The 20,201-nt window shown below is 39.2% G+C and overlaps 1 protein-coding gene across 1 annotated transcript in view; it reads right to left on the reverse strand.

Moving 5' to 3' along the window:
• fstl5 (follistatin-like 5) overlaps positions 1-20,201 on the reverse strand; it is a 198,956-nt gene that overhangs the window by 124,154 nt on the left and 54,601 nt on the right. Inside the window, exon 4 of the mRNA XM_075481902.1 lies at positions 2,299-2,547. Coding sequence (XP_075338017.1) covers positions 2,299-2,547 — 249 coding nt within the window. The remainder of the gene's footprint in view (positions 1-2,298; positions 2,548-20,201) is intronic.

Genomic DNA, 20,201 nt, shown 5'->3' on the forward strand with positions numbered 1-20,201 from the left:
GCTCCCGTTGCTGTTGCAGCATCTCTCTACAGTACAACGTATTTACAGACAGGTTTGACTGACCATGAACTTTAAGGCATATGTGCCATTAAGTTTGGGTGCTCACAAGTGATGTCCTGAAGCAAGAAGGTTGTATTTGGGTTCTCTGTGTTTTATATAAGAGCATATTTCTCCCGAACTGGAACCATAGACAGAGAACACTGCTTTTTTTTTTTTTTTTTGGGGGGGGGGTTTGCACTGTGACCAAGAGAGAGACCATTGAGTTGTGATGTTGATACAAAGGCAACAAGATTCAAGTGAGGTTAGATAAGGTAGACTAGTTGTCTTCTGTTGCTGTGGAAACAGATGATACAGAGTGCTGCTGCTGCTGCTTCATCAACAAGCTTAGTTTGGTGAAGGAGAGAACTCTTCTTAGCTAGCAAGACGGGCCCTTTGGCTCTTAAACATTTTCTGTCACATCATGCCGTCACCCTTAACGATGTAAGACCATCTCAGATTGGGTAATACTTGAGTTACAGCAGATAAATAGACAATTTATTTTTACACAATCAAGATGACTATTGAACTTAAACAACAGAAGTCTGGTTAACAGAGCAACAAATCGTGAATAAGACTTTTTTCAAAGTACGCTGCTTGATGTGGTCAATGAATGACTAAGTGTCCTATCCCACAGGAATGAGATGAAAGAGAACCAACAACTGAAAGACTAACAAATGGCAAATGTAAACAAATGTTTACATGACATTGGAAAAAAAATAAATTGCATCAGTCGGACCAGAACTTTTAAAATGCATGTAAAGATGTTGAATTGAAGCTCTAAAACAAACACACCCAAATAATGCAGTTGAGGAACAAATCACTCCTGCATGTATACACTAAACTAGACTCAAGTGTGCCTCAGAGCAGCACACATGCTCCAAAGACACATCTTATTCATCTTTTTTAATCAAAACTGTAAAGTTTAAGTGCATATTAAAGTAGCCGAATTCCCAGTAAATCTGCTCTCACATATTTTCGGTTTCTTCTCTCAGACTGTTAAACACATCAGAAATTGTGACTGAAAAGTAACTCATTAAAACTGTGAGAACGTGTAGCTGCCCAAGGCATGTCCAGACTGCTGCAGTGGTCTTATAAAAAAAAACAGATTTTATGACCACGGCGTCATCTGACCAAAGAAAATAAAAAACTATCATCATTCAAGTGACTTAAAGGCAACACCTGTGCAGTGAATTTGTCTACATTTACAAGCAAGATTATCTCCGACAGAGGAAGCTGAACCTTTTCTGTCATAAACAGAGTCATGCTGTTGAACATATCTCAGTCAATAGCTCAAAACCCCTCCCATCCATGAATACCAGAAGACAGTGGTTCAACAAAATGGCCAAAATCTAACCTTAGAAACTGAACTATGAACGTATTTGTACTGAGGCAGCGCAAAAGCAAATTACATTAGTGTATATAGTTCAAAGAGACACAATTGTGGAAAAAAAATAAAACAATTTTAGGTATTATTAGGAGTTGAGGTCACAACCAGGATGTGAAGAAGAGGATGGGGCCGTGTTTGCTTTGTATCGGTTCGTTTTAGAACCCCAGAAAGTTTTGATTTCTGCACCAATAGTATATAGATCTGAGAACCTTTACCTGTCTTTTAAAACTCTACATTCAAAAGTTACCAAGTATGCAGAGAAACGTTGCCAAACCAATGCAGAGGATGACTCTTGTAAATATTATGCATATGTGACCTGTGAGTATTCTGAAACTATTCCCCTCGGCCTGAATGGAACAAGAGTGCAGAGCGTAAGGAGCTCCTGCTGCTCTGATGTGTTGCGTTACAGAAGGGAGAAGAGCCTTGTTTCAAGGGACCGAGAATAATTGCTGTGTTTATACAAGCAATGGTAGAGAGCAGTCAACCTTCTCCAGGGAAATATGAACACTCCAGCCACCTGCTCCTGCCACTAAATTAAGCAGTGCATTTCAGATTCTGTCCTTTGTACTTTATGTTGCATCATCTATGGCGTGTCAAAAATAAAAAATGCTGGATTTGACAAGAAATACCATTTTTGGTAGTATGTTCCACATTGTATTTTTCTGTGAGGCACATCAAATCGGAGATCTGATGTGTGAGCTTGTATTTTCACATCAACACTCCATATGTCAACAGTTTTGTTGACAACGCCAGAGATAGCCTCCAATTATGATGCTGCTTTCATATTTTTCCCTGTATAACACTTCCAACATAGATTAAATATCATTTTCTACACACATCCATCTCTGGAGAAAGGTCAGAGGAGCCCTTACCTTTGTAGAAGCATTCCTCGCTGTGCATGATGGTGATCCTGTGTCCTTGGAGACAGGAGGCCCGGTGGAGCTCACAATGGTTCTGGTACAGCTTCCCATCTGAACCACACACGGGCTTATAGTGCGGTTTACAGTGATCCAGGCACCTACACTCCCCTTGGTCAGTATCATGGTTGACCACACAATGGCGTCCCAAGCCACAGTACTTGTGTTCACAGGGGCCAGGGTAACCATTGCGTCCCATGAAACCTGCAGAACACACAATGGAGGAAAAAAGAAAAATAATTTTTGTTCGTCTTTTTGCAAAACAGATAAAACACCTGGATTTACGCTTCTATATCAGGCTGAATCTAATTTATGCTTTTTACTGTTCCCTTGGCCTTCAGGGAATCCCCATCAATAATGGAGGGTGTGTTTTTCTCTCATCTAACAAAGTGTCAGTCAGATCTGTAAATTATGCAAGGCAAATAAAGACTGTTTTATCTAATATCTGCATCTACAAAAGGCAAGACTACAGGATGTCATATACATATTCTAATAAAGTTACATTAACTAGCAGAAACAAATAGCTACAGTCTATGTGGCCTTGTATAACCTTTGAAATATTTACTATAATGCTTTATTTACTCCGTCTTACACAAAATATTAATTTCGATTAATGGTGAGTCCTGGCAAAATAACACACACCAAAAAAAGACTAGAAAATAAGAGAAAGAAACACCATTTATCACATTTTAATTTCAAGCCTTTTCATGAAAAATTTCTGTTTCATTAATCAAATCACGGTATTCAAGGTATTTATTATTTGTTTAATTTGCCAATTTCTAACTATCCAGGAAGCGTCAGAAAATATAAATAAAATGCTTACAATGGTGTTCTACACTAAAACTCTGATGTTTTACAAAAATTTTGGCATTTTTGCTTTAAAAATGAGTGAAACAATAAATGGTACAAGTCCAGTTTATCTCAGTATAGTTGTTGAGTAATCTTCGTTGGACTACCTGCTCAGCTTGTTAACACAATGATAATACAAAGCATTTTCAGTACGTAACATAAATTAAGACTTTTTAAGATGTTCTTCTATTCTCCCTTTTATCCTTTGGAAAAAAACTAAAAAAGTTAGTGAAAAAGCTTCAGGTGTTAACCTCTTCTTGAACTCATATTTAACTGACAACGTGTGAGGAGTTCACAGCTTTTTTTTTTTCAAAAGCTTAAAACACAAAAAGGTTGTGAGCCACAGAGGTGCCACTGGTAATGTGACTCACTGTTCACATGTTCATTTAAAGCCACCATCCAGTTTGGGAACATTACACGATGAATGACGGGAGAAGGAACAATTTGTGTTTTGCAGCAATAACAAATCTTCAAACAAAGAGACTCTTTAAACAGCAAGGACTTAAACCTTGAAAAGTATTTATTCAATTCAGTGGTTAAAAAGAAGAGGGTCATAAAAAGAAGATGAGCTGAGTCAAACACTGCAGCGTGTAGTCAACCGTAAGTGAAACATCAGAATTGATCAAAATGTTCACTGAGGACGGGATTGTCTTCCTTTTCAAACCCATAACTAAAAGTCTTGACACGATACAGATGGGTCCATACAGTAAACAGTAAACCACATCAAATCTGCTTTCTAACAGCATCGAGCGCAATGAAGATTGCCCTTTGGAATAGTCCTCAAGGGGCGGAAGGATATGTTGAACACAGAAAAGAGAACTTAATCATCAGAGTGAAAGCCTCTCAAAGCTGCACTGTTACATTCTAAACACTGGGGAAGGCTGGCAATGACCGCATGGAAAAGTATTACCTTTGTTGGCCAATTATTCCATCTGCAGATAGGTCATGGAATATACAGCCATTCAAAAACTGCCAAAGTACTATAGTAAAAAGCAGGATCTGCTCATACCGGCCAGTACGTCTGTCCAAGGACAAGAATTCGGTTTCAAGTATTTCAGTTGCTATGCGCCAGCCTTATCGGCAGCAAGTCAGTGTAGCTCTCAATTTTTCTCGTCGTTTATATGATTATATGTCATTTTTAGTTTTTATCTAAACAATTTTAGTTATTTTTATTGATCTGCTTTTTTGTTTTATTTCAATTTTTTGACAATGTGCACCACTACTAGAGCAGTGTACACAAGAGAAGAACTGTTGGCACTGTCAAGGATTGGACGCGGAATTAAACATCCAATTCCGACCGAGCTTAAAAAGCTGTACCGTGGATGCAGAGCTGGAGCGAAACTAAAGGCAAAGAGGCACAACAGGAGGTGGAGGTACAAACCTTTTCTGCCCTGATTATGGGAAACGCTAACTCACTACCAAACAAGTGTGATGAGTTTGAGGCGCTTGTGCAGAACCAATGGCTGTATAAGGAGAGCAGTTTGATCTGTCTGTCTGAGTCCTGGCTGAACGACAACACATCATGTGTGGACATACCCGGCTTCACAGCCGTACGAGCGGATCGTGACCTGAGTACGAGCGGCGGTATGCGGAAAGGCGGGGGTGTTATACTGTTCTTTAATCAGAGATGAGTAAACCCCCGCAATGTGACCGTTAAGGAGAGGGTTTGTTGTCCAGACATCGAACTGCTGTCAGTTGGTTTCCGTGCGTTCTATGCGCCCAGAGAGTTCCCATACACAGTTGTCATCGTTGTTTACATTCCACCGAGGGCGCCACCTAAAACGGCGTGTGACGTCATCCATGACGCCGTTGCTAGGATACAGACCCAGCATCCTGAGGCATTCATTGCAATCACAGGAGATTTCAACCACGTCTCTCTATCCTCCTGCCTGACTGGCTTTGTACAGTATGTGGACTGTCCAACACGTGGAGAAAGGACATTAGATCTGTTCTATGCCAACGTGAAGGAGGCTTACAGGACAGTGTCTCTTCCACCACCGGGTAGATCTGATCACAGCATGGTCTATCTACAACCCACATACAAACCGTGTGTACAAAGACTTGTTACTACCAGATCTTTCAGGAAGTGAAAGATGATTATTTCTCCCTGACATCATGGATTATAGACTATTTGTCTGCCAGACCACAGTATGTCAGGATGGGGAAATGTGTTTCTGGAATACTGCAATGCAGTACTGGGGCTCCGCAGGGTACTGTTTTGGCTCTTTTTCTTTTCACCCTGTACACATCGGATTTCAGGTACAACTCAGAGTAACACATACAGAAGTAACAGAAATAACTGTTTGCTCCTAAAAACCACCAAGACCAAAGAGCTGGTGGTGGACTTCAGGAGATCTAAAACTCCATACCAGTCAGTCTGCATTGATGGAGGGGAGATAGAGACTGTTCACACCTGCAAATACCTGGGGGTGGTGCTGGATAATAAACTGGAGTGGTCTGCCAACATAGAAACAGTGTACAGGAGGGGCCAGAGCCGTCTCTTTTTCCTGAGACGGCTCAGGTCCTTCAATGTCTGCAGTGATATGATGTGCATGTTTTATCACACTATCATTGAGAGTGCACTTTTCTATGCTGCTGTCTGCTGGGGGAGTTGCACGACAGACAGAAACTGTAGGCGCCTGGACAAACTGGTGAAAAAGGCTGGTTCTGTTGTAGGCAGAAGGCTGGACCCTCTCAGTGCAGTGGTGGAGCAACGGATGAGGAAATTAGATTCTGTTTTGGAGAACAATAAACATCCTCTCCACAGCATCCTGGCAGGACAGAAGAGCAGCTGCAGTGAGAGGCTCATCTCTCTGCGCTGCAGCAGGTTCAGAAGGTCCTTTGTTCCCACAGCCATAAGGCTTTTTAACAGTGACTGCTGAGTTCTTCTCAAATTGATTGATTGATTTTTTATTTATTTATTTAGTCATTTATCATAATTATTATTTTAGTTAGTAGTAGTAATTGGTATTATTCGTGTTGTTGTTAATATACAATCATTGTAAATATTAATAATTTTTTGGAGCTACTTGACTAATTTGAATTTCCCCCATTGGGGGATGAATAAAGTATTTTTCCATTTCTATTTCTAAGAACAGGAGGTTGAATAAATCAAGTAGCCCAACGAAGTGCCAGCTTAATGAGCTTACACACTTCTGCACTGTATCAAAATGAAAATCATTCAGAATTAAATTGAAAAGAAACTGTACTGTTCTTAACATTGTGTAGATTGTGAAAGATGTACATTCATATCAGAGCATGACCTATTGCCATTTAATTGCCACTTTGACAAATGCTAAATCCGGTTGAAGAAAAGGCTTAAAAACAGGATGATTTCAAACAGATCAGATAAAAATGTAAAACCCTACATTTAATATCTTTGATAGCCACATTGGAATGACGAGCATGCTTTTTTTTTTTTTTTTTCTTCCTTCCTTGCACCCTGCCCAGATTGTATTGGGTGTCTGCTCCATTTATTGCCATTTTAAAAGGCCTGGCTTTTAATTGAAACCTGGTTTTTATGTGAGGAAATGGAGCCCTTAAAAGCTGTGTTATTTACAACATTCTCAGCACTCTCCGAAACTCGTGTAACACAGTATGTACACATATTTAAGACGTATCTTACCATTCCTTTTGTTGCAAGATGACAAGCAGAACATTTTATTGGATATAATGAGTTAAGATGATCACATGCATATCTTTACATACAGGCCATCATCGTGGAAGCTCAAACAGCAAAACCACACCAAGCAGCTGCATGAAACAGTGTAAGGAATTGTTTTTTAATGAATACATTATAAATAAAATAACACACCGTGTGCATATTAAGTGAGCATCATTTGTTTTATCTCTATAAAAGAATAATGAAGGGTGGAAATGCACACATGTGCTGGTTTAACAATGCGCCTGTGTGCAGATGAGGGTTTCATGCATTTAGTCCAATCTGCTGTGGCTTAATTTTATCTCCTTATACCAGAAAATACACTGTTTCACCACAAGCCAAACTGTCTTTTTGTGCAAAATTTAATTAATCTATGATGACAGCCTTACTGAGGAGGGTCCAAATACATATATCCTTTTTCTCCCATTTCTGCTTTGTTTGTTTTAGGTCCCAAATTAACTTTTTTTGGAAAAAAAGATCCCATTTTCTGTGCTTGAGAGCATATATTTGAGTGTGTGAAGTGACGACCAACTCGGTCTTAGTGAGTTGTTCAGATGTGCAGGGCGAAGCTGAAGCTGCTTTACAAGATTATCCAGCCCGTTTTCTCACCATCACCGTGCAACTTCAGAAGATGCTGCATCACTGTACCTCAGAACCAGGAAGTTGAAGCTCTTTGGTTCTTGCTTTGATGTCAACATCAAATCTCAGTTAGCTATAAAGTTCACTTCACATAAGAAATAAATAAGCTGATGTTGCTCTACCACCACTTTCCAATTTCCCATTTATAATTGAAAACCCACCAAGTACAGCACTGATAACGGCCGTTGTACCTCGTTGAAATATTGCTCATATAAGCAACAGTTCTTAATAATGGCAGCTAAAAACTTAAAACACTGAGGGATACAGCGACAGTGGAGTCCGTGGTGTTTTTAAAACAGCCAGCAGACGTTACGTTCTACTGTGCTTGTTTTAAAAATTCAACTCATGACACCTCACAACAAGATTGTGCCTAAAAGAGGGATCAGTAGCCTATCAGTTGTCCATGGTCGAACTACAGTGGTGAAAATTTAGGTATTTGAGAATGAAATAGCCAGTCCAGTAATTTTCTGTCAGTTTGGTGTGTGGTCTGAGCTTTTAGGCTTTCTCATACTATTGTAACTTGCTCAAAGAGTTGTTAAGTACTCAACATATCTCAAAAGAGGCAAACTCTGAGGAACAGAGGGGCAGAGTGGAGCTGGATGGGAGTCATTCCAACCAATAAAAAGATCAACTTGAAGAGCGACGCCAACATTTGGAAGATAAATGAGTTGCTGTAGTGTCTCTCTGTGATTTGACCAAAGCATTACACACAGGGTTCTAGCTAGGATGAAATTATAGCGTAGTGGTGTAGGCGAGGGAGCGAAGCGACCAAACCCGGGGGGGATGGTGGGTTAACCCGATGCGGAGATTTTGGAAATTTAAGGTAAAAATTGGTCATTCTAGGGGTACCCAAAGGGAGAAATTGTACTTTAAAAAAAATAAAGTCTTAATGGGAGATGTTCCCATCTTTGCTTTTGGCAGTGTGTTACCTTCATAACGGACCTTGTCAGAAGACATTAAAACTTAGACATAACCAGGAATAGAGATTAAAAAAATGTTTATTAAAGTTACACACTTTTCAGTTATCCTGATGACAGACAAACAAACAGACAGACAGACAAACCAACGCAACCAAAAACATAACCTCCTTGACAGAGGTAAAAACGCACACTCTTTACTTCAGCTGCTGCGAGCCGCTGAGCGCCTACTGTTTCGTCTGCAGTTGCACTAACTACTGCGCAACCTTTCTTGGCTGTCATCGTCAAAAACAGTAGGGTAAAGCCTAGGTATGACAACAAGTAGGACAGAGAAAGAGACAGAGCATTTGTGGTTGCTTTATTCCATCATCTTTCGTGGAGAGGACTGTTTTCTGTTCTTTTCTCGAGCGCCAAGTCAACTGCACGTTCAGCTTAAATGATAACCTGATCAGCTCATCACATATTGTATGTAAGAAGCTTTGAAAAAGCACAGCAACCTTGACCGTTTTTGCTTACTTCAAATAGGGACGGGTAAAATAGGCTACAGCTATTCTAACATGATTTCTGCCGAATCCCCTTACGTGTGCGCTTCTGCGTGTGTGAGTAACCATGGCTACGGAGCACTCTTACCAGAGATTCTAGGAGCCGCGGACGCGGAGTGCCTCTGCCTGGAGCTACAGTTTCGTCTGCGGTTGTACTGACAGGCAGCGCAACCTTTCTTGGCTGCCATCGCGAAAAATGTGTCAAGTTTGTCAGAAAGGTGAAAATGGCATTGATCTGGCATTATTGTACAAATAAATACAGACAAAATGCCGCTACGCTGTATTGAAAATAAGCGTAGCGGTCCAAAATTATAGCATAGCGGGCCGCGACGCAAGTTTGCGCTAGCTAGAACCCTGACACAGACAGTCATTAACACCTCGGGAAATTGTGGCAGCTCGGGAGAAAAAAAAAAAAGCCATGATATACCGCTTTTTAATGAATTTATTTAATATTAAGATATAGCAGCTCTAATCTGTGTTTCTGACAAGGGTGTGACAATTTGACTGCTATTGATAATGCTTATAAGATATAACTTTATCTCACTAATACATTGTATAGAGTTTAAAGCATTCACAATATTGTTTTTGCCAACATAAAGACTTAGCACTTTATCATAGGCGTAACTTTCACTGATAGTGTTAAGATGCTTTAATCAATTCGCCAAATAATATCAAATTTCCCCCAAAACATACTACCCAGTGTGAATTATTTACACATGATCACAACTCATACATCCCAGAACTGCCCTGCAATTACTCCCCAACTAAGCTGTAAAACTGTGATGACAACTATAAAATTAGGGTGAGAATGACATGCTCAAACTTACACTGCCTGCAATCTGTTTCACCAACGACCAATAAATATTGACAACAGTGACGCTTCACTGCATTAATCAAATCTGTGATGTATTTAGCTTTGAGCAGGATGGTTCCCTGGTCTATGAATTCTAATGAAAAGCAAAATGGACACCAAGGGTTCCCGATCAGCCAAAGCAGATTGCTACAATAATGCACCTAAGAAATGGCTCTGCTGTTGAGATCAGATCTATTACATTGTCTAGTCAGCATCAGTGTCCGTTTTCCATTTAATTTGTGTATACTGTTATGTAATAAGTGCTGATCGAGCTGATGCCCGTCTTGGCCGGGATTATGTTGCGAAAGAATTCAAATCTCTTTCAAACAGTAACAAAGAGTGAATAGAAATAAATAATACAGTATCAAACCACTTACTATTGGACAGTCAGTTGCCATGGAATCCTGGGTGCAGTTTCAAGCCAAAAACCTCAGTTGCAGATATGTTTTTCAAAAAAAACATCAGTACAATCCGAAGTATTTCAAGGACTTCAGATAAAAGAAATACAAATATTAGATTAATGTCCGAGTTTAGCATTAGCTTCTGGACATTTTGGGTAAACAAACTGAAATAAAGGGGAAGTTCTTTTTTTAAACCTGGACCTTATTTCTGGCATAAAATACGTTCATCTACTCACCGATAACAGTTTGGTGAAAGTCGCCGTCCTTCAGAAGATATTTAGATTACTCGAGACCAAACTGTTATCAGTCAGTAGATGAACATATCTTATGCCAGAAATAAGGTCCAGGTTTAAAAAAAAAAAAACGAACTTCTCCTTTAAAGTAGCTCATTCACATCCCTAACATCTCCTCACACACAGCTCTGCTTTATCCTCTAGCAATCACTAAGGATTTAGATGGGATACAAATGTGAACACTGTGACCCGATTGGAGTCAGTCAATTTGCTAGTTTATTAATTCCCCATGGTGCACCGGCATAATGATTATTCAATGAATTTGTGTCGCGCAGTCATGCTTCCTCTGCCACCAGCAGGGTCAGAGAAGGGCGCAGTCATTTGTTGTCAATATGCACATCCAACTGTCTGCTCAGATGACATCAGAGACCGATGACAAACTGCGCACAGCCACTCATTTATTGATGATTTATTTCTTTCTTTAAAGCTCGGACAGACGTCCATGACGCAGCGTGTTCAATGTGACCCTCTGTAGCGGCACACTTTTTTCTCAGTAAATTTATCCAAATCAAATTAAACTTTTCATGTTGATCTTTATCTAGAGAAGTGCTATATGAATACATTTTACTAACTTTTTACTTACTTATTTACACTGCCTGGAAGTAAAGGGAACTCTTTACTCGTCTCCTCAGAAATCCGCTATGGACTTTTAATTTCTTTGGTTCTGTAACCACTCCCTTCAAACCATCTTCAGAGAGACATATTGTTTTCCAATAGCATTCTTTAACTGGGAGCCACTGTGGTTGAGGCTACACATAGAGCCAGAAAAGAAACAGCCTTACTGCTCAGGAGCTCTGTCAGGTATCAATAAATTCCAAGGAGAAGACACCTCATACATACTGATCCTGTTGTTGACAACAAAAGAGAAGATATCTAAAACCATACCTCCACCAAGGCTGAGCGAAAAAAATCCTCCTGATTCAGTCCAGACAGGGATCATCATCTAAAGTTAACTTCTACACTGCACCCTATCTCAGGTTAAGATGGAATGAAAATCTTTAATGACTTTTTTTTTAGCAATCCTTCTTACAAAAAGACAAACCAAACACTCCCACTACAATATCCAATAACCTCTAATAATATGTTTATCACCATTAGGCCAGCAGTTAAGACTCTTGATGAAGGTATTCATTCATTCCCCTCTAAAACTTTGCACTGGTACAGACCAAACCTGACAACTTAAAAACAAGAGGCTGCAGGATGGTAGGAATACCTCAAACCCACACTGGCACTTTGGAAAAGAAAAATGGCATCAAACCAGAAGGAAACAAACTACTTGGGACTGTGGCCACAGTGATGCCAAGATTGACACCAATACAACACAATTAAATACCAAAATGAAAATGTGCCCTGTGCAGGTAAAACATTAACCTTTAGTCAGAGCATGCATGCAGCATCAAGGTCGGTCCCAAGAGATGTGACTCCAGTGTGCATCATTTGAAGGGCACCATCCCTTGATGCATGCATAATGAGGTCAACACTGCAAAGATTATGATGTCCAAGTATGTCTGTCAACCTTTTACAGACAGATTGAAGAGTCTCTGCTACAACAAGCTTTAGAAAAAGTAAAACAAACAGTATAATGAGAACTGGCCTCTACAAACGTAGGACAAACAACCTGCTTTTGTTGTAAGGAAATTCCGGCTGCCCTCCGACATCACTGGTGCTGATGCTGCATCTAAATGCCCAAATCCACTTAAGATTAAAACCCTGATGTTTTAAAACACATTGACTCTTATATGTACACCTCTGGAGCACATTTCTATTTCTGTCATGGTTTTTTTCTTCCCTTTCTAAACTAAGAATGTTGCTCTGGCACTTATCTGATGTTTTCCCATTACAACAGGTCTGACTCCTTAGAGGGAAGGGGTTGAGTGTAGTAAACAACACTCAGAGGCTCCAAGCTCAAGTTAAACTGGCTCACAAATGAGTGAAAAGAGGTAAATATCTGAATAAACAAATAAAACAATATTCAAATTTAACAAGGTACATAAATAAATGTAATTTTTACTCACTAGCTTACAATAAACCAAGCAGTTGCTGTAACGAACTGCAGATAGTGGAAACATCTACAGTAGCAGTGACAGTTAAAAGTATTTTTAGCAAACCTGTTGTCATGCAAGGAACAGGTTTAATGTATTCATGGTTAAAGGTCTGACATCATTCATTCCGCAATCCCCCCCTCCCCCTCACAACAGCTGAATTAAACTGAGACCATTAGCAGCATCTAAAGAACAGCGAGCTCCTAAATGTCACCAATTTGTTGACAATGAATTATTTCTGCAAAATTACAGAGAAAGAAATGTAATGGCCCAAAGCTCTATTTATTGGCAGCCACTTTGAATTGTGCATCTTGCAGGGAAAAATCTTGTAGATTTACCATTTGCCAACCATTTGAGTCATTGAGAAAACCATTATAATATAAATATAGTAATAATTTAGAATTTTGCTTGAATGACATTTTGGAAGGGTTGAGTAACTTCTTTAAAAGGTTTCTCTGAAGATTTGTGCTAAATCTTGAATAACACTTTAAATGGAATAAATGACAATTGGTATGGCTAAAATGACATGTACATTCACAGAAAGTTACAGCTTAAGTACGGGCACAATACCCATAGTGCAAAAAATGTTCACACCCAACAAAGTAACTCCACACCATAGATAAGCACACCTACAGATGCCCTACTTGACCGTAAATTGATTTTTAGATCTGAATGCAACTCATGTCCCACCGCAACGCAAATTATTTATATTATCAGTTTTCCAGAAATACTAAAGATAACTGGAATTTTTTTGATTTTCCAAATTGTTTAAAATCTCGGTGCCGAGTAGCTCAACTGGTTAAGTTGGCACCACATATACAGAGGCTGTTCATCCTCAATGCAGCCCAGGTTCAAGCCCCAGCCTCTTAACCTAAAGGCTTCTGCAGCTCTGCACTCATATTGCAACAACTTTTTGCTCCTCTGCTCAATTGAAACCCAGTATAGCCTGTGTGAGGACTACAAGCCAAACTATTACCAAGTATGCCTGAGAAAGCCCAATTCCACACACCAAATGAAGCAGGCTCAATATCAACTGTTGCAAACAACCAATTCAACAGCTGAAAGATTAGAGAGCATCAGAGGAGTTGCTCTGGTATAAGGTATAAGGACAATTTATCATAACATGTAGGCTACGAACAATTTCTAGTTGCTTTGTTTTGTTTCCAGCAGAGGGAAGTAAAAAAAACAAAACAATTGCTTTCCATTAAAGCAGCTGCCAATTACCCTAAAGCATGAAACAGTCAGTAGAAAGTGTTGGTGTTCATTTTGTTCCATCTACTATTCAGCTGCTGTGCTGGCCCTAGTTAATGCTGACATTTATTCTTAACAGACAGTGGTTGAGCAGGTTTGGATGTGCCTGTTGTCTGATCATTACAGTCAGCTACGATGTCTTTATTCTTATTTTCGAGCTGGGGGGCACGAGGGACTGTCTTGCAGATAAGTAATTAAGGTTGCTACGTTTTGTTTTTTTTAACTTTATTTTTTGGAGAGGAACGAAAGTGGCTAAAAGGACCTAAAAAAAGTCAAATCACTGAATCTAGCTGGAAATGATGGAACTCCACAAGTACCGTATTTTCCGCACTATAGAGCGCACTAGATTATAAAGCGCACTGTCAATGAATGGTCTATTTTCGATCTTTTTTCGTATATAAAGCGCACCGGGCTATAAGGCGCATTAAGCGAAACAAAACAGTGTCGTTGCTGTTACCTGGCAGTTCAGTGATGATTAGAAAACGAAACTTATAAAATCGGCTCGGCGCATGCGCAAAACCACAAAGTAGCAATTCTCGACAAGTAGCACAAATCGACTGAACACCGGCCTTCGTGAAAGCTCGGACCACAGTTGAGACTGATACCTTAGCCCAGGCATCCACGATCCATTGGCAGATAGTAGCGAAAGTCGCCCGGCGCTGTCTCCCTCCCTTGGTGAATGTGTGTTGGCCTTCTGTCATCCACTGCTCCCACGCAGCTCGCAGTTTAACTTTGAACGCCCTGTTGACACTGATATTCATGTCCCGTGCCAACGCTGCTGCCTTCAGTCGAATAGAGACTGTAGAGACGCTTCTACCCGCTGCTCTCTGTTCAATAACTCACTGTTCAATTTTGTTATTATTATGGTGAATCACAATATATATCACTCCGCTACGCTCATGACTACTGTAGCCGTAATGCTGCGGTGCGGCTTTGTAGGTTACCAAAGTCTTACTAAAACATTTTGACAGAGCGCCGTGTCCCACACAAAATCGCTTCGGGGTCCATAAGCTAACAAGAATAAATCCATACATAAAGCGCTCCGGGTTATAAGGCGCACTTTTGTTTTTTGAGAAAATTATAGGCTTTTAAGTGCGCCTTATGGTGCGGAAAATACGGTATTCTTCCTGCTTGTGATTGCATTTAGGAATAATGTGCATGTCGCTATCAGACAAGCGGCTGTTCCTGGATGACTCCCACTGAGTGTGGGAGTACTCCATTACTACAGATTGCTTGAACGGCTGGAAAACAGAAAAATATGTCCAAAGTGGGGGATCAACTGTAATAAGGTTATCTTTTTACAGACTTTTAAAAAGTAATGAGAGCCAAATTGATTGCTGCAACTGGAATTGAGGCTCAGAAACATGAATTTTATGTCCGGGATATTAGATTTGACAAACCAAGACATACTACATAGCAAATCACACCTGCACTTTCTGCCAATAGAATTTAAATAGAATTGGACTTAACTTTTAAAGCTGGGTCCAAATATGTTAAGATGAAGGTTATTACTCACAATTCAGTTGATGGTTTAATCAGACTCCGAACCCACTATTGAAATACTGATCCCTGTATTTATGACATGCATATAAATATCAAGAAACCCCAAATCTGGTCAAATGTTAATGCTCGCAGTCACCGAGTTGAAACAAAGAGCCTTCAACTTGGACAATATTCACCAATTCTGACGTCAAGTGGTAGCATCCATGTTGAATGTTTTGCTATTCAGGGGGTGCCTCAAGAAAGGAGAGTGACGTAGGTGCATACAATCAACTGATTCACTTCGTGTGTGTAGAGGCGGGAGGAGTCAATGAAACCAGTTTGTCTAAGAGGGAGAAAGAAGGGCAGGGGCCAAAATCAAAGTGCTGCAAGCAGCTCCATAGATGGAAGACCCGCCCATTCCTACCAGAATAGAAAAGCTCCACTGAGAAGGTAAGCAGCCACAAACAGGGCTGTGCAACCTAACTCCATACATGCAAGTGAAAATCTGTAGAATTATCACAATTTCTATTATTTAGAGAGATTTATTCACAAAATTCCCTTCAAAATGTGTTGTCTAATGGTAAAGACTCAGAAGAAGCATCATTTGTAGATATATCGAGTCAATGGCTCATTTCTGTCTGTCACCTCTGTGTAAACTCACTGCAAGGCCTGTACCCATCAGCACACTTTCAGGAGTGCTGTGTTTTTACCGACAGAAATGTCCTATTTCACCCCACCATACGGTAATTGCGGCACTGTGACAACACTTTTACTTCTGGTGGCATAAACAACTTCTGAACATTTTATGAGATTCTATTTGAGGCACAAGCTTTTTTCAGCCCTTTGAAGTAGAGCAACGTACTTTGAAACATTGATGACTTTCCTTCCACCTCAATGCGTCCAGTCCACAGTCCTTCTACTAAAATGCAGAGAAAGGGTGTTTTTTTAAAACATGTGAGGTCATTTCTAACATTTCCATTTTTAGTCAGTCACCACATGACTGCAAATCAACACATAATTCTAACGGTTGCATGGTTCAACTGCACAGTTTTTACTTGAATACCCCCGTTTTTTCTGCTTATAATCAATTTAGTATAACTTTATCTTAACAAAAGGTCAAATTACCATATATATATATATATATATAAATAAAACATAATATATAAAAATAGAGAGGCGTATCAATCTTTAAAACATGTCAAGTACACTTTCGATGAAGGTATAGGAGGCAGACACAGGACTGGGCGGGTTGTTTACCATTGAACATCCATCTTTTAGCTCTCTGCAGACACCACTGTGAATACCATACACGTTTTCTGATATCTAACAGAACATCCGGATCACGTCGCATCCAATTTATTCATGAATGCTGTCTAATACATTTATCACAAATTACTCTGCAAAGTACAAAAGATGTGCTGTAAATACAAGTCAACATTTTATGAATAAAGTTGCACAGGGAATATCCTTTAGCCTGTCAATTTCTCAGAAAGATTAATCACCACAGGGCATCTGTACTCGACAGCGTTTAAAGTCTGAATAAAGCAAATAAAGAGATTTGCATGGAAACGGGTTATACGGCAGTTGCTTAAATAACGTACATATGCGGAGTAAAACTGTCAAACTGCTTTTCATCCATTTTCTGCAAAAAAAAAAAATAAAATTGGGGTGGGTCTAAAAAAAAAAAAAAACTAAAAAAAACTTTATGTTAAGTGGAATTATTTTGTTTATGCATTTAGCAGACGCTTTTATCCAAAGCGACTTACAAATGAGGATATAACATTACAGCTAACATCAAAGCTAACAATAAGCTACATAGAAGGAAACCACTAGTCAGACTTTGTCAGAGGGGACAGTGTACAGAGTGCAGGCGTAGAGGGAAGTACTAATTTGATGCGGGCGGCTAAGGGTAGCCAGTGGAGCTCAATGAAATGAGGGGTGACGTGTGCTCTTTTCAGCTGATCAATTTTCCTGGAATGTCCAGATTCACAACTAACACAAGCCAAATTTCTTTCTTGTAGTTTTACAAGCTTTTACCAGACATAGCTGGTATTTACAAAATAATCCACAGATACACAGCTGCAACTGGTTACGCTGCACCGATCTACTGATGTGTGTCAGCTGAATCCTCCATGAGCATTTCACAATTTAATGTTGGTAACTTAGTCCAAAGCTGGAACATAAACAAAATATTCAACATCTGCAGTATATGTTCAGGGTATCACATCTAAGCAGTATGCTTCACTTTAAAATGTTTGTCACATGCGGTTCATCTGAGATCCATCAATCAGGGCGCTGTGAGGACACGCCCCCAGCGCTGCTCACCTTATTGTGATTTAGATACGCCACTTTATTTAATTGATTACTTACACCATTCATGTTCGACTGTGAGGCGAAAAACTTGGAACATAAATTTATTTCTGATTTACACTCAAAATCGCATCTAATTAATCATGCTGCTCTGCATTTATTTCAATTCAATTTATTTATAAAAACGCCAAATCACAACAAATGTCATCTCAAGGCACTTCAATGATATAGTCTAACTGAAGACAAATACATTCCAATTCATTATAATCAAATCCAATTAATTAAATTCAAAATAAGTCCAATTCATACAAACAAAGCCAATTCAAAGAACTATTTCCTAGCTAAGGAAACCAAAAGATTGCACCGAAACTTCATTGTCTAAATGTTAGTTTGCATAAATTATTCAATGGAGCAAAATATTTGCACAATCAAAAAATTTGTCTGTAACCGTTATAAAGTTTTAAAATTTTTCTTTATACGAACGCCAAAAGGGACATCATGCAACATTTACTCTGTAGTGGATTTAAATGCTTTGTACAAGCAAATAAATTAACAAAATACAACAAAGTCCAGCAGGAAGATTAAAAGAAAACCATTAGTGTGTAACAGCATGTGTGTGCTGGTCTCTGGATGAAGGCACATGTCAGAATGTGAATCAAAGCACCTGGCAGCCACTTGGCAACTTTCCGTCTCATTTCATTTGCTCTCCTAATGACTGAACGAGGGCTCGGCTCCTCTTTCATTCTGTCCAGATCAGGACACAGCTCCAAGAGCATTTCCACCAACAACCCCATTTATCAGAAATTGCAGACTAATTGCAGGAGAGACAACCGCTGCTAGAGAGCAAACAGTTAACCAGTCAGATATAGGATTTTAATTTAACACGGAAACGCTACCTTTACACGGAAACGAGCTGAAACCAAAACGCAAAAGTGGCGTTTCGTTTTCACTTTTAAATCTGCATTTAGACGAGCGTTTTAGGGTGAAAATCTGCGTGCATACGGAAACGCAAAAGTGTGTGACGTTTCATATTTATCGATGCAGTAAACACGCCAGATGGCTAGGTGGCGACACTACCAAGACCAAGTCTTTCTACTTCTATGTGACGAGAAACGCAGTTTTGCGTTTTTCATCCTTTACACGGTGGCGCGACAGTGGAGCGTTTTCAAGAATTCCACTCTGGAGGGCGGTTTCACTTTTTTGCGTTTTCATGCTCCCAAAACGCCGTTTCCATCTAAACGATATAGTGCATCCGCAAAAAGGTTTGGCGTTTTTAACCCGTTTTCGTGTAAAGTGCCCCTAAAATACCCGTTCTGTATTTATCTGAAACAGTTGTATAGCATCACATGTCATGTTCAACTTTGACAGAAAATAAATATTTAATTAAAAATTAACCTTCTGATATCTTCAAATCTCAATTAAGAGTAACAGAGAACATTTTAAATTCACAAAATAGTGATTTCTTTTATATCGTGACATATCGATATCTACTGATATGAAGATAAATATCGTGATATGACTTTTTCCCCATATCGCCAAGGCCTACCATGTCAGTAATGCTTTTCCATTACTTCCGTTTAAGACCATTGTTACCTGGTTTTAATTTTTCTTGAATACCAATCAGGTACATGCAATGAAAAGCAATTCAAGGATCCAGCTTATTCTTACACTTAATCATTTTAAGGTTATGCTGAAAGATTAACAAAAAAGAAAAATCTAAATGAAACGCAAAAAAAAAAAAAAAAAAAAAAAAAAAAGGATAGATCCGTTCACAATTACTTTAATGGTCAAACAAATAATGAGCAAAGTCTTTGTATAGTGAAGATACTACTTGACTGAAAAATATATAATGGAAAGAGAATTCATTTAAAAGACAAACCAATTTAACATCCTCCAACTTGACTTCATATCAACAGAGTAATTCTATCAAAAGCAATGGATCCTTTTCCAGAAGAGGAGCTCGTACGGCCGCCTGTTTCTTTCTTTAACTGTGGATCATTTAAATACAATATGGACGCTTACAAAAGGGGAACATAAATCAGCACAAAAAAAATAGGACATGGATTTAATGGTGAAAACCACAAAGCAAAGGCTGCTGCCATCTGACAACAACAAAAACAGGCCGTTTTTCCTTTTGTTCTTTGTTGTTAAAGAAGAAGAAAAACCATCTCGTAGTGTTTTCTTTTTCCAAAACTGCAGCCATGCGCTGAACCCCCAGCTGAGAACAAGAGCCTTTAACCGAACTAGGGTCCACTGTCACCATCTTTCTCGACATGCAAACTATAAGGGACACAATACGAAAGTCTTGAAAGATATCTGGAATGGATGTGTATTACAAACAATTAAGACCTGAGCTGTATTCTTTCTACTGTATGAAGATTTCTGCCAAGGGAAAAGTTGGAAAAACACTTCAAATAATTATTTAGAATGTACCATTCCATAGAAACCCACAAAAACTTAAGAAGTGAAATTCAATTTGGATAAGATGTAGAGGAGAATATCGTGTAAATAGGAAGCATGGAATCAAACGGAGATTTCATGTTCAGACACTGATGCGATCCTTCCATTCAGATGAAAGGTGCATGAAAGATAATCTTGGCTGAAAGCAGGAACTGACC

Source organism: Odontesthes bonariensis, chromosome 13 (genome assembly GCF_027942865.1).
Source record: "Odontesthes bonariensis isolate fOdoBon6 chromosome 13, fOdoBon6.hap1, whole genome shotgun sequence".
Taxonomy (NCBI): Eukaryota; Metazoa; Chordata; class Actinopteri; order Atheriniformes; family Atherinopsidae; genus Odontesthes; species Odontesthes bonariensis.